Source organism: Salvelinus sp. IW2-2015, linkage group LG14 (genome assembly GCF_002910315.2).
Source record: "Salvelinus sp. IW2-2015 linkage group LG14, ASM291031v2, whole genome shotgun sequence".
In the NCBI taxonomy this organism is placed as follows: Eukaryota; Metazoa; Chordata; class Actinopteri; order Salmoniformes; family Salmonidae; genus Salvelinus; species Salvelinus sp. IW2-2015.
Window position 1 is genome coordinate 31,616,993 of NC_036854.1, and position 15,083 is coordinate 31,632,075.

Below are 15,083 nucleotides of genomic sequence, written 5' to 3' on the forward strand. Positions count from 1 at the left end.
CCCTCAGCAGTCAGTACGCTCAGCTCGCCCTCTCCTCCCGCTCCGCCTCAGCGCTCACACCTCTTGAGCCCAGTTGGCGCGGCTTCAACAGGAGACCATTGTGTGGTGTCGTGGTGGGGGTTTGTTCTTGTGTGTGTGTGGTGTTGTGTGTGTGTGTTGTTGTGTGTGGTGTGTGTGGTGTGTATTAACATCTCTCTCCTCTACAATTCATTAACATCTCTCTCCTCTACAATTCATTAACATCTCTCTCCTCTACAAGGTCCTAAACGAGGACCAGGACAAAGTAATCTCCAACCTCCTGGAGAACCACATACAGGTGTGTGTGTGTGTGTGTGTGTGTGTGTGTGTGTGTGTGCGTGTTTGTGTGTGAGAGAGAGAAAATAAATAAAATTGTGAATTGATTAAAGAAAGAGCAACCAGATATTGCCACAATCTTCTACTTCTTTCTCCCTCTGTGTGCGTGTGTGTTTGGTGTGTGTGTGTTTGGTGTGTGTGTTTGGTGTGTGTGTTTGGTGTGTGTGTTTGTAGGGCAGTGAGGAGTTGCAGCTCTCCGTGGACCACATTAAACAGATCATCTGTATCCTGAGAGATTTCATCCACTCCCCGGAGCGACGCGTCATGGCAACAACCATCTCCAAACTCAAACTGGACCTAGACTTCGACTCCACATCCATCAACCAGATACAACTGGTTCTTTTCGGCTTCCAGGATTCAGTGAGAACACACACACGCGTGCACACATACAATCCTTTCGGAAAGTATTCAGATCCCTTGACTTTTTCCACATTTTGTTACGTAACAGCCCTATTCTAACATCGTTGTTCCCCCTCATCAATCTACACACAATACCCCATAATGGCAAGCAAAAAGCGTTTTCTTAAAAATAAAAAATAAAGTATAACATTTACATAAGTTTTCAGACCCTTTACTCAGTACTTTGTTAAAGCACCTTTGTCAATGATTACAGCCTCGAGTCTTCTTGGGTATGATGCTACAAGCTTAGCACACCTGTATTTGGGGAGTTTCTCCTATTCTTCTCTGCAGATACTTTCAAGCTCTGTCAGGTTGGATSGGGAGCGTRGCTGCACAGCTATTTTCAGATCTCTCCAGAGATGTTCGATCGGGTTAAAGTCCGGGCTCTGGCTGGGCCACTCAAGGACATTCAGAATATTGTCCCGAAGCCACTCCTGCGTTGACTTGGCTGTGTACTTCGGGTCGTTGTCCTGTTGGAAGTTGAACCTTTGCCTCAGACTGAGGTCCTGAGCACTCTGGAGCWGGTTTTTATCAAGGATCTCTCTGTACTTTGCTCTGTTCTTCTTTCCCTCGATCCTGACTAGTCTCCCAGTCCTTGCTGCTGAAAAACATCCCCACAGCATGATGCTGCCGCCACCATGCTTCACCTTAGGGATGGTGCCAGGTTTCCTCTAGACGTGACACTTGGCATTCAGGCCAAAGAGTTCAATCTTGGTTTCTTCAGAACAGAGAATCTTGTTTCTCATGGCCTGAGAGTCCTTTAGGTGCTTTTTGGCAAACTCCAAGCGGGCTGTCATGTGCCTTTTACTGAGGAGTGGCTTCCGTCTGGCTACTCTACCATAACGGCCTTATTGGTGGAGTGCTGTAGAGATGGTTGTCCTTCAGGAAGGTTCTCCCATCTCGATAGAGGAACTCTGGAGCTCTGTCAGAGTGACCATCGGGTTCTTGGTCACCTACCTGACCAAGGCCCTTCTCCCCTGATTGCTCAGTTTGGCCGGGCGGCCAGCTCTAGGAAGAGTRWTGGMGGTTCCAAACTTCTTCCCATTAAGAATGATTGAGGTCACTGTGTTCTTGGGGACCTTCAATTCTGCAGAAATGTTTTGGTACCCTTCCCCAGATCTGTGCCTCGACATGATCCTGTTTGGAGCTCTATGGACAAATCGTTCGACCTCATGGCTTGGTTTTTGCTCTGACATGCACTGTCAACTGTGGGACCTTATGTAGACAGGTTTGTGCCTTTCCAAATCATGTCCAATCAAGTGAATTGAACACAGGCAGACTCCAATAAAGTTGTAGAAAAATCTCAAGGATGATCAATGGAAACAGGYTGCACCTGAGCTCAATTTCGAATCTCATAGCAAAGGGTCTGAATACTTTACTTTTATTTGTAATACATTTGCAAACATTTCTAAAAATCGTTTTTTTGCTTTTTCATTATGGGGTATTGTGTGTAGATTGATGAGAAAATATATATATATTTAATCAATTTTAGAATAAGGCTGTAAAGTAACAAAATGTGGAAAAAGTCAAATGGTCTGAATACTTTACAAATGCACTGTACGCAGGACTACTCTGAATAATGGTCACATCCAGATTAATGTAGAAGTGTTTAGAAACATTATATTCTTATTTACAATAAAAATGACTCCAAAATGACACAATACATTATTTACCATTAATTTATTTTGGGCACAAAATAATCTGAAACAACCAAAACAAACAGCAAATGCATCCAACAAGTTTGTAGAGTCCCAAGCTTGACGTAATCACTGTACTTTAATACACATATACAGTGCTGTGAAAAAGTATTTGCCCCCTTTCTGATTTTCTTTATATTAGATCTTTTTGATACTGAACGTTATCAGATCTTCACCCAAAACCTAATATTAGATAAAGGCAACCTGAGTTTACAAATAACAACAACAAAAATATATTTATTTAATTAACAAATGTAACACCCAATMCCTCTATGTGAAACAGTAATTGCCCCGTTACTCAATAACGGGTTGTGTCACATTTAGCTGCAATGACTTCAACCAAATGTTTTCTGTAGAAGTTGCTCAGTCTTTCACATCGCTGTGGAGGAATTTCGGCCCACTCTTCCATGCAGAACCGCTTTAACTCTGCGACATTTGTGGGTTTTCAAGCATGAACTGCCCTTTTACACTACCACCACCATGCTTGACAGTTCTTACTGTGGAATGCAGTGTTTGGTTTTCGCCACGCATAATGGGGCCCATGTCGTCCAAAAGGTTATACTTTTTACTCATCTGTCTAAAAAACATTCTTCCAAGAGTCTTGATGATCATCCAGGTGCTTCCTGGTGCTTTTTGGCAAACTTGAGTCAACTTCTTGGATGAGATGGGTCCCATTATGTCTGGTGAAAACCAAACACTGCATTCCACAGTAAAAACCTCATACCAACGGTCAAGCATGGTGGTGATAGTGTGATGGTTTGGGGATGCTTTGCTGCCTCAGGACCTGGATGACTTGCCTTAATAGAAGGAACCATGAATTCTGCTCTGTATCAGAGAATTCTNAGTGTGATGGTTTGGGGATGCTTTGCTGCCTCAGGACCTGGATGACTTGCCTTAATAGAAGGAACCATGAATTCTGCTCTGTATCAGAGAATTCTGCAAGAGACTGTCAGGCCATCCGTCTGTGAGCTGATGCAAGACAATGATCCAACACAAGTCMACATGTAAATGGTTAAAAAGCAACAAATGGGAAGTTTTGGAATAGCCTAGTCAAAGTCCAGACCTAATCCCAATTGAGATGTTGTGGCAGGACTTGAAACGAGCAGTTCATGCTTGAAAACCCACAAATGTTGCTGAGTTAAAGCAGGTCTGTATGCTTTCCCAATACTTTTGGTCCCCTAAAATGGGGGGTATATGTACAAAAAGTGGTATAATTGAAAATACCTTCAAATGAATGCTGACAGTCTGCACTTTAACCCCATAACCAATTCCAATGTGCTGGAGTACAGAGCCAAGACAACAACAATGTGTCACTGCCCCAATACTTTTGGAGCTCATTTTGTGTGTGTGTGTGTGTGTTCAAGGTGAACAAGGTCCTGAGGAACCATCATATTAAACCTCACTGGATGTTTGCTATGGACAACATCATCAGACGAGCAGTACAGGCTGCAGTCACCATCCTCATACCGGGTATGTGGGTACTGCTAAAGCGCTCAATAAAAAAACTTGCTGAATTGTAGCAACCTAACCCTTCACCCCTGACCTTTAACTCTCCCTGTAGAGCTCCAGACCCACTTCGGCCCGGCCTCAGAGAGCGAGGGACCAGATAAGGAGGAGGAGGAAGAGGAGGAGGAGGCAGAGTTTGGCCCTGTATTGGTCACGCCTCCAGACGACCCTGCTGTGACCCCCGAACCCGTGGTGACCTCAGCAGTCAGTACGCTCAGCTCCGCCCTCTCCTCCCCGCCTCCGCCTCAGCGCTCACAGCCTCTTGGAGCCCAGTTGGGCCGGCTCAAACAGGAGACCAACCGGTGTGTGTGTGTGTGTGTGTGTGTGTGTGTGTGTGTGTGTGTGTGTGTGTGTGTGTGTGTGTGGGTTCTCACTGAGTCCTGGAATCCAAACATAATCAGTTGTATCACACACACACATAAATACTGTATTATGATATACACACATGCACACACACACACACACACAGATAAATACTGTATAGTGTATACACATACACACATACCAATGAAGAGAGGCTGAGGTTTCTATTTATGTTGATCAGAGTTGTCTTACCTACTTAAAATGAATGAACCTAAGTGCTTCAAGATAGAGGGCTTGATGAATAGAGGATTATGAATGAAGTGGCCTTGTAGCACCTCGAGCCCAAGTAATGGAATAGAACAAATATGTGGAATGGCTGTCCTGTTCTGCCCCCTGCAGGTTGTTGGAGGAACTGCTGCACAGGGAGAGAGAGTACCAGCAGGTCCTGAAGACAACACTACAGCAAAGACAACATGACCTAGAGCTGGTAGGGTCAGATACAGACCCCTAGGTCACACACACACACCACACACACACACACACACACACACACACCACACACACACACACACACACACACACACACACCACACACACACACACACACACACACACACACACACCCACACAACAACACACCAACACACTGATCCTGGTAACTCTCTCATGATCATCTCGTCTCTCCCCCATCTCTCTCTCTCTCCATCTCTCTTTTTCTTTTTCAGACGTTCCTCCTCCCTCTATCTTCCAAGTCCCAGTTGACCACGAGCCTGATAAGCAGCTCACTGATTGGCTGAAAGACCAGAGTGCGGATGCAGACACCATAGACAAGGTTGATCCATCTACATTGTGTTTGTGTTGTGGGTCCATGGGTGAAATTGCCACTGGGGATGGGGGGACATGTCCCCCACAATATTCAGAACAGGTCCATTTGTCCCCCCAATAATTTCTTTAAAATAAATAAATGGGTTGGGGGCCCTCCAGATAGCATATGAACACGTCATAAGCGATGGGAAAATGTGTAGAATTTGAGGAAATTAGCCTTAACGGTCGACTTTGGGCACAATGTGTCATTCTGGTAATGCGTGCTGCGACAGATGTAGTTTATTCGTTAGATAAGCTATTGATGTCATTTCACAGGATATGTTTTTGGATGGAAGCTGTAGAGATCGGCAAGAAATGTCACTTCTTTGGCCAAGTGTCTTATTCGTTCAATAGCATTAAATTACCTGGTATGATGGTGTATTGATCAGTTATACAGTTTAAATATGATATTTTTGCATTTCTGCACAAAGTAAACCTTTAAAGTAACTGTCCAGTGTTTACTGATTTCTATGAAATATGACCTATAACTAATTACAATAGATTTTCTTCCAAAAAATGGTAATTAAGTATGTTAAAAGCATATTTTCTGTGTTGGATTGGTGTGGGCGTACCCCAACAACAGAATGGCGTTGGCGTATACCGATCAATAAAAATATTCATGCGAGTAGACCGCTGATTGGCCAGCTCCTCTATGAGGAAATAGCAATCATTTTTTGAAATGGTCTGTTTGAGATATAATTTCGAGGTGGGGTTTTTTTCCCACCAATTTATGCATTGGCCACAAATACCAGTATAGAATGAGCCAAAAACTTTATTTGGGTATGAGTTAACAGAATATACATTTTTTGATGGACAGTTAATTTAAAACTGCAACAGTTTCTCTCAGCTTTATGGCAAAATTTGTAGAGTATCAGGAAATTGGCTTTAAAACTGCAAAATGTTCTCTCATCCTCATGGTAAATGTGAAGAATAGCATGAGATGAGCTATAAAACAGCACACATTTCTCTCTGCCCCATGACAAAATGTATAGAATTGCAGGAAATTTGCTTTAAAACTGCAATATTTTCTCTAAGACTCATGATAAAATGTTTAGAATAGCATTATAAAAGTGCAACAAAAAAAATCTGCCCCATGGCAAAATGTGTTGAAATGCAAGTTGCACTTATACTTGGTTTTCAAAATACCCCTCCGTATACCCTTCAAAATAACCTTCAAGACAGGCATAATAAGTAATGTCAAACTGTGTAGAATTGCAGGAAATGCATTTTATATATTTAAAAACWAATTCTGGGGGAGGACCCCCGTCTACTGTTTGTCCCCCCCCAATATCTACACCACAATTTCATCCTTGCGTGTGTCAGTGTTTATGTGTAGGTCGTGTTTTTATTGGTTATTGAGTTGAGTTTGCCATTGGTTGTTTAGTTTATTACATCCCATGTCCGCTCTTTAACTGTTGTATGTTCATATATCAGTTATATAGTTGAGTTGTAGTATAGTTCAGAGGAGGCTGGTGAGAGGAGCTATAGGAGGATGGGCTCATTGTAAAGGCTGGAATGGGATACATTTTATTTAACCTTTATTTTATCAGGGAGTCCTACTGAGACCAAGGTGTCTTTTACAGATGAGCCCTGAATTCATTACAGAAAATACACACATCAATATCAATACAAAATGCAAGCAGAAAGAAAAATGAATGGTATCAAATACATCAAACATATGGAAACCACATCTTTGACTCCTTTCCATGTATTCCATTCCAGCCATTACAATGAGCCCATCCTCCTATAGCTCCCCCCACCAGCCTCCTCTGGTATGGTTGTATACTGGTTATAGTATGGTTCTATGTAGTTGATGTTTCTGTCTCAGTTTGTAATGGAGGAGTACACGCTGAGCGATGTCCTTAATGATGTCACTAAGGAGGACCTGCGCTACCTACGCCTACGGTAACTACTCTGTGTGTGTGTCATTGTGTTTTTCTGTGTGTCATTGTGTGTGTGTGTGTGTGTGTGTGTGTGTGTGTGTGTGTGTGTGTGTGTGTGTGTGTGTGTGTGTGTGTGTGTGTGTGTTTCATTGCATGTATGTGTGCCTGTGTGTGTGTGTATCATCACGTAGTAGAACCTGTGGCAACACACTTTAAGTAATACTGTATTTTTTTTTTTCTCTCTCTCTCTCTCTGTGTGTGTGTGTGTGTGTGTGTGTGTGTGTGTGTGTGTGTGTGTGTGTGTGTGTGTGTGTGTGTGTGTGTGTGTGTGTGAGAAGGGGTGGGGTGCTATGTCGTATATGGCGAGGTATCCAGAGGCACAGAGAGCGAGAGAGGCTGACAAGGGATGACTCCAAAGATGACGGATGATGGGATACATGAACTACGACTGCCTTAACACACGCACACACAGAAATAAAATGAATAGAACGAGCGTCCCCATTCAAGTCAATGATGGCATAATGGTTGGGCAGGCAGCCATTGCAAGTGTACCCATAGGGGCAAAGCAGGAAGTGAAAGCTGGAAGTGTACCCATCAATCTGTGTTGTGATTTGTTGAATCAACTCAACTGACATTACAAAAAAATACATTCCATGAGCCACATCAGTTAGCATCATTTGAATGAACATTCTATATTACCATGGGAATTATTGCATCACAATACCAGGTAGCCATTGCAAGTGTACCCATTATTACCAGTCAAATTGCCAAGGTTAGAGGTTGCAAACCCATTCTATTCATTCTATTTCTATGCATACACACACGCACACACAGACCAAACTGTTGTGTGTATGTGTTTGATTGAGTGTGTGATTGAGTGTGTGTGTGTGTGTGTTATGTACACCCCACGGGCTTCTTAGGTTTCGTCCCATGTCAAATTCTGCCTGCTCATTGGTCCTGTATTGCACCAGGAAGTTTGTGGCCTAGCCAAGAGAGGCAGTGGGCATTTAGTTACACACACAACCAGTCTGTAATGTAGTGTTTATTTTTTGGTCTCTCTAATTCTGTATAGTGAGGTGTATAGTATAGAGGTCTATAGTGTAGAACTGTGTTTGTAGTTAGCACAGGTCTGTGGCTTTTCATGTTTTAGTCCAGCTGTGTTCATGTTTCAGATGTCTTCATGTGATTTCAATGTGTTACTTTAAAGGTGCAATATGCAAGATTTACAGCTGTTCCAAGGTCATTTCAATAAATGATATATACTCATTGGTTCTTGAAAAATAAGCCTGTACTTGCATAATATTAAGAAACTATGCGGTAACCATGACTACTTTCTGGTACGTTTTTGTTCTGAGGGTTAACGAGAGATTAACCCTGAGATAAACATTGACCAGAGTTTTAAAGAGCAAACACACGCACTCCGAAAGGGAAACTCCTGTGGAAAGCATCCCCACAACATTCTGTAAACACACACCCTCAGTTCAGATGCACTCATTATTAACAGAGACAACACTCAGTTGATAAAATAGATCAAGTAAGTTAGGATCTATAAAATGCAGACAGATATAGGGTAAAGATCAGAGGTCTGGTTGATGGTGTTGGTATGATGTCAGTAGCAGGGCATAGTGGTAGAAAAGGTGGGTAAACGCTGAACAACAGTCCAGATGACAGGCGGTAAGTAAGGCTAATACTGATATTGTGTAGTAGGTGATTGAATGCGATTCACCAAATAAAAAGGTGAATAAAGGTGTTTCCCCTGGATTACATCCCTGTGGGTCCAGAGTCATAAAGCCACATAGTCCTTATTTGTGTTACTATTTTTAGACCTACAACTCTGTGGTTATTTATAGAATGTTGGATGTTCTAAGAATGCCCCTGATAACACCAACACCATCCCTTCCTGCTGCTGAAGATCAACTATCTCTCTCTGGATCTGATTACGCTCTACTCTGACCTTGGGTGATTATCGTGTGTGTGTGTGCGTGTCTAGGCCTTATAATGGACTTATGGTGTAGAGCCGTGCTTTAGTGAGTAACACTTCCGGCTCTATACACAAGTGCTATTCCCCACCGGAGATCGTGATTCAGTCCCTGAGTCCACCACTCACACTTTGACTCCTCCTAACCTCTTACCCTCTCTGTTTTCCTGATCTACAGTGCATTCGAAAGTATTCAGACCCCTTAACCCTTTCCACATTTTGTGACGTTACAGCCTTATTCTAAAATTTATGAAATAGTTTTTTCCCTCATCAATCTATACAAAATACCCCATAATGACAAAGCAAAAACAGGTTTTAAGAAATGTTTGCAAATGTATTAAAAATTAAAAACTGAAATATTCAAATATTTACTTAATAAAATAATAAAGTATAACATTTACATAAGTCTTCAGACCCTTTACTCAGTACTTTGTTGAAGCACCTTTGGCAGCATTTACAGCCTTGAGTCTTCTTGGGTATGATGCTACAATCTTGGCATACCTGTATTTGGGGAGTTTCTCCCATTCTTCTCTGCTTATCCTCTCAAGTTCTGTCAGGTTGGATGGGGAGGGTCGCTGCACAGCTATTTACAGGTCTCTCCAGAGATGTTCAAGTCTGGGCTCTGGCTGGGTCACACAAGGACATTCAGTCAGTCCCAAAGCCACCCCTGTGTTGTCTTGGCTGTATGCACTGGATCAGGTTTTTATCAAGGATCTCTCTGTACTTTGCTCTGTTCCTCTTTCCCTCAATCCTGACTAGTCTCCCAGTCCCCGCCACTGAAAAACATCCCCACAGCATGATGCTGCCATCACCATGCTTCATCGTAGGTATGGTGCCAGGTTTCCTCCAGACGTGACGTTTGGCATTCAGGCCAAAGAGTTCAATCTTGGTTTCATCAGACCAGAGAATCTTATTTCTCATGGTCTCAGAGTCCTTTAGGTGCCTTTTGGCAAATACCAAGCGGGCTGTCATGTGCCTTTTACTGAAGAGTGGCTTCCGTCTGGCCACTCTACCATAAAGGCCTGATTGGTGGAGTGCTGCAGAGATGGTTGTTCTTCAGGAAGGTTCTCCCATCTCCAAAGAGAAACTCTGGAGCTCTGTCAGAGTGACCATCGGGTTCTTGGTCACCTCCCTGACAAAGGCCCTTCTCCCCCGATTGCTCTAGGAAGTGGCTTGGTGGTTCCAAACTTCTTCCATTTAAGAATGATGGAGGCCACTGTGTTCTTGGGGACCTTCAATACTGCAGACATTTTTTGGTACCCTTCCCCAGATCTGTGCCTCGACACAATCCTTGTCTCGGAGCTCTACGGACAATTCCTTCGACCTCATGGCTTGGTTTTTGCTATGTGGGACCTTATATATAGATATGCCTTTCCAAATCATGTCCAATCAATTGAATTTACAACAGGTGAATTCCAATCAAGTTGTAGAGACATCTCAAGGATGATCAATGGAAACAGGATGCACCTGAGCTCAATTTCGACTCTCATAGCAAAGGGTCTGAAGGTATTTCAGTTTTTTATTTGTTAATACATTTGCAAAAAAATCTAAAAACCTGTTTTTGCTTTGTCATTATGGGGTATTGTGTGTAGATTGATGAGGTAAATCATTTATTTAATCAATTTTAGAATAAGGCTAACATAACAAAATGTGGAAAAAGTCAAGGGGTCTGAATACTTTTCGAAATGCACTGTATCTTAACTACAACATGTCATTTATGTAAGGTGAATCTCCACTCTCCTAAAATAAAAAATAAAGGCCTATGAATGTCTTCATTAAGTGTCACCATATCTGTTGAGAATAGAGACAGCAGTTCAGCTATTCATAGATAGCTCAGCTTTTATAGCCTCTCTCTGCACGGAAGTGCAGGGCCTCTGTCTAAAGTTTCCAATGTTGGGTCCCTACGCCGGTTGGATTTCATCACACACAATAAAACGTGTACATACACACTTTATCATGCCTACACAGGTTAGAGTTCAGGTGAGTCCACCTACATAGGTGAAACCAGTGTTCGAACTACTAATTCGCACGCACACACTCTCTCTCTCACACACACACACACACACACACACACACACACACACCACACACACACACACACACACACACACACACACACGTACACTCCCGGTGTGGAGGAAGAATGATGCAAGAAGATGTTGTAGGCTATAAACACATCTACAGCATGTTAAATCAGCCATTGTCACATGACCCCATGACATGAAACTGAACATGACCTTAATCCTTAAGAGTCCATTGATGCACTGGTGGGTCAATCTAAGTGACATAATACAGAAATCCTCATCAAAATCTGCCAATTTAAGATAGAAATACTCTACATGACCAAAGGTATGTGGACACCTGCTCATCGAACATCTCATTCCAAAATGATGGACATTAATATGGAGTTGGTCCCCCCTTTTCTGCTATAACAGCCTCCACTCTTCTGGGAAGGCTATCCACTAGATGTTGGAACATTGATGTCGGGACTTGCTTCCATTCAGCCAGAAGAGTATTATTGAAGTCGGGCACTGATGTTGAGCAATTAGTCCTTGCTCGCAGTCGGCGATCCAGTTCATCCCAAAGGTGTTCGATGGGGTTGAGGTCAGGGCTCTGTGCAGGCCAGTCAATTTCTTCACACCAATCTCAACAAGCCATTTTTATATGGACATCGCTTTGTGCACAGGGACATTGTTATGCTGAAACAGGAAAGGGCCTTCCCCAAACTGTTGGAAGCACAGAATCATCTAGAATGTCATTGTATGCTGTAGCGTACAATGGAACTAAGGGGCCTAGTCCGAATCATGAAAAACAGCCCCAGGCCATTATTCCTCCTCCACCAAACTTTACAGTAGGCACTATGCATTGGGGTAGGTAGCCTTCTCCTGGCGTCCTCCAAACACAGATTTGTCCGTCGGACTGCCAGATGGTGAAGCGTGATTCATCACCAGAGAATGCGTTTCCAGTGCTCCAGAGTCCAATGGAGGCGAGCTGTACACCACTCCAGCCAACACTTGGCATTGCGCATGGTGTTCTTAGGCTTGTTGTTCTGATGCCCCCGACGAACAGTTCTTGTGTTGACTTTGCTTCCAGAGGCAGCTTGGAACTCGGTAGTGAGTGTTGCAACCGAGGGCAGATTATTTTTTACCTGCTACGCACTTCAGCGCACGGCGGTCCCGTTCTGTGAACTTGTGTGGCCTACTATGAGAAACCATGAGACATCCCAAAAATCGGTCTTCTATCGAAAACGTCTGTACGGTTTGGCCTCCACAAGTGTCAATGGACTCGTCTGAAGGTAACCCATACAAACAAATGGAGGTAGTTTTGTGCCAATAAAAATAAGGGGTTGAATATGTGTCAAATATGTGTAAAAAAAAATATGTATATATTTCCTGAGCTTTCTTATACCTCCTGGATATAGGACAGACACTTCAAAACCTTATTCCTTATGATTTATTTTTTGATTGTCTTTTTTGCCATTTATGAATGCATTATTCAATGTGTTTCCCCCTGGACTTTTAGAGGTTAAACTGATCAAACCTGAACCGGATGAACATAACGCAACCTCTGTCAGAAGCTTAGCTTTTAGTCTTAACTGACGTCTAATTGGACGAGTAGAACAGGGCTGCCAAATCTGGTCCTGGAGGGACGAAACACTTCTGGTTTTCATCCTCTCCTAATAAGGGACTAATTCAGACCTGGGATACCAGGTGAGTGAAATTAACTATCAGGTAGAAACAAAAAACAGAAGTGTTTAGGCCCTACGAGTCCAGAATTGGGCAGCCCTGGTCTAGAAAGTAACCTGGTTGTAATTGGGTGATATGATGTCTTCTCAACCAGAACACCATTTTACTACCAGAAGATGATGTCATTATGACACTGGACAGAATAGCCATGACATCAACTCCCATTCATTGAACTGTTTTCACACTCCTCAGTTAAGATTGTGCCGTTCTACTCCCACACTCTGCTCACATTCCAGTCCTATCTTTCAGTGGAAGGAAATATGATCATTAACCTGCAGTCAAGGAGGAAGTGGAGAACAAAAGTAACTTTCTCTGGCAGAGCCCACATATGAGCATACCAACAGTCCTTCAACAACCTAATAACCCCACTTGCACACCCACAGTTCCCCCCACCTCCCCACCCCCTGACAATACTTTCCATGGCATTGCTATCACCTGTTGGGAAACTCCAGCCAGTGCCCTACTTAAGGAGCTCCAAATCCCAGTCAGAAACACAATCTCTCTCACTCTCTCTCAACTCTATTGAAAAACACTTTCTCTCTCGCCCCCTTTCTCAGCATCTCTTTGGGACCCATCTGAAGATTAGGATGATAAGCTGTAGAGTGTGTGTCCTGGCTGCGCTGTTCTCTCTCCTCATCATCACCCTCATTCCCACCACACAATCGGGTGAGTGCCAACACACACACATGCTATATATGCACGTGAACCTTAGTACAAATACATGCACGCAATGTCTCTTGCTGACACACAGAAAAAAAAAACGTATGTGTTTGTGTGTAGCGGACTGCTGTCTGAAGTTCACTCAGCGTCCGGTGCACTGCCGATCGCTGAAAGGCTACACCTTCCAGGACATTACTTCCTCGTGTGACCTCAACGCTGTCATGTGAGTCATCCTCCAATCACATCCTAGCACATTGTGTGTAGAATAGTGGCTGGTATTTCCTTGATTCCTCTTATCTTCTCCTTCTCCAATGCAATCGGAAGCAAGGAGAGAGGATCCGAGGAAAGACAATTGACATTCAGTCACTGTGTGTGTGTAATGTGTGTTGACATTGTACTGTGTTGTTGCAGCTTCCAGAATCGAAGAAACAAGTTTGTGTGTGCTGACCCCTCTATAGACTGGACCAAGAGGGTACTACGTTGTCTGCGGTGAGTACACTTGTGCATGTGTAGGCATGTAAGCATTGAAAATTGGTGTGTATCTTTGTCTAACTCTTTGTGTGTGTGTGTGTGTGTGTGTGTGTGTGTGTGTGTGTGTGTGTGTGTGTTGTGTTGTGTGTGTGTGTGTGGTGTGTGTGTGTGTGTGTTGTGTGTTGTGTGTTGTGTGTGTGTGTGTGTGTGTGTGTGTGTGTTTTGTTCATAGCAAGGTCAGGAGAAAGAAATCCCAACTGAAGAAAAGGGTCTGAACTCATGTTGCCGTGGAGAGGGCTTTCATTACAGAACACCATGTAATATATTATTCATATAATGTTATATTTTACTGAGACAAACAGCAATATATCTCAATATACAGAGAGATTCATGAAGGTTAAGATGCTGAAATTATTTAATATAAGTGATTATTTTTCATCATATCTGTGATTCTGAGGTAGTTTGAGTTTCATCTCAGTTTGTGTATAATAACTGTATTTATCATCGTTGTTGTTCTGTTTTATAAACAGCAAGTGTAGTATTTCTGATACGCATATAGATGTTTTATAAACAGCAAGTGATACGCATGTAGAAACATTAAAACATAGTTTTCACACAGAGTACAACAGAATATTTTTGTGTTGATGTTTCATATCCTCTCTCCGATTGAAGCCAGAGAAACCTTTTAACTTTGTATTTCCAAAGTGTCCAAATCTCTATATGAGTTTTACTGAAGTGTACTTACTTTAAGCTCAGAGCTATGAAATAGATAATAAAATGGGTATTTGAAATACTGTACTCTTATTGTATGTGTACTAGGCTACCGGTATGTGACAACAATATAAAGCTAAAAATGCCATTATCATCCACACAAAACATTTAAGAGTGTAGGGAGGGATATCCAACACAGACGCATGCACACATGCATGAATAGGCCTATCAATGGTATGCTTATTTTTGCTTCCTTGTGTCCTTTAAAAATATATATTTTTTATTTGATAAATTATACTTTTTTGCTACCTTGTGTCCTTGTTCACCTACCTACTATCTACAGCAGTCACTATAGAGGGCTTGTAGTTGCGTCACAAATCACCTAGCAACCGTACAGAGCGCCACACCGGAGGACCAAAGTCCTCCAATCGCCCACCTGGCTGGATGCGTTTTGCTACCACCGGAAACTTAGGGAAGATTGCCCATTATTTAGTTTTTCTAAAGATCTAGA

General features: G+C 42.7%; 2 protein-coding genes across 2 annotated transcripts in view; both read left to right on the forward strand.

Annotated features, from left to right (window-relative positions):
- map3k15 (mitogen-activated protein kinase kinase kinase 15) overlaps positions 1 to 10,125 on the forward strand; it is a 36,809-nt gene extending 26,684 nt beyond the window's left edge. The window contains 10 exon segments of the mRNA XM_070446799.1: positions 8 to 119; positions 251 to 316; positions 529 to 714; positions 3,815 to 3,920; positions 4,012 to 4,258; positions 4,659 to 4,744; positions 4,747 to 4,770; positions 4,985 to 5,091; positions 6,952 to 7,028; positions 7,345 to 10,125. Of these exon segments, the coding sequence (XP_070302900.1) occupies positions 8 to 119; positions 251 to 316; positions 529 to 714; positions 3,815 to 3,920; positions 4,012 to 4,258; positions 4,659 to 4,744; positions 4,747 to 4,770; positions 4,985 to 5,091; positions 6,952 to 7,028; positions 7,345 to 7,435 (1,102 nt within the window). The 3' untranslated portion in view covers positions 7,436 to 10,125.
- Positions 10,126 to 13,191: 3,066 nt separating this feature from the next.
- Positions 13,192 to 14,780, forward strand: ccl20b (chemokine (C-C motif) ligand 20b). Its single transcript, XM_024000636.2, has 4 exons — positions 13,192 to 13,396; positions 13,511 to 13,613; positions 13,802 to 13,879; positions 14,094 to 14,780. Exons 1-4 carry the CDS (start codon positions 13,318 to 13,320, stop codon positions 14,134 to 14,136), a joined length of 303 nt encoding a protein of 100 aa, XP_023856404.2. The 5' UTR covers positions 13,192 to 13,317; the 3' UTR covers positions 14,137 to 14,780.
- Positions 14,781 to 15,083: the final 303 nt, after the last annotated feature.

Bases quoted from the DNA above. Each gene is read 5' to 3' on its own strand.
- ccl20b (XM_024000636.2), top strand. From the start codon at position 13,318: ATGATAAGCTGTAGAGTGTGTGTCCTGGCTGCGCTGTTCTCTCTCCTC. The intron at 13,397-13,510 runs GTGAGTGCCAAC...GTTTGTGTGTAG, and splicing joins CATTCCCACCACACAATCGG to CGGACTGCTGTCTGAAGTTC. The intron at 13,880-14,093 runs GTGAGTACACTT...TTTTGTTCATAG, and splicing joins AGGGTACTACGTTGTCTGCG to CAAGGTCAGGAGAAAGAAAT.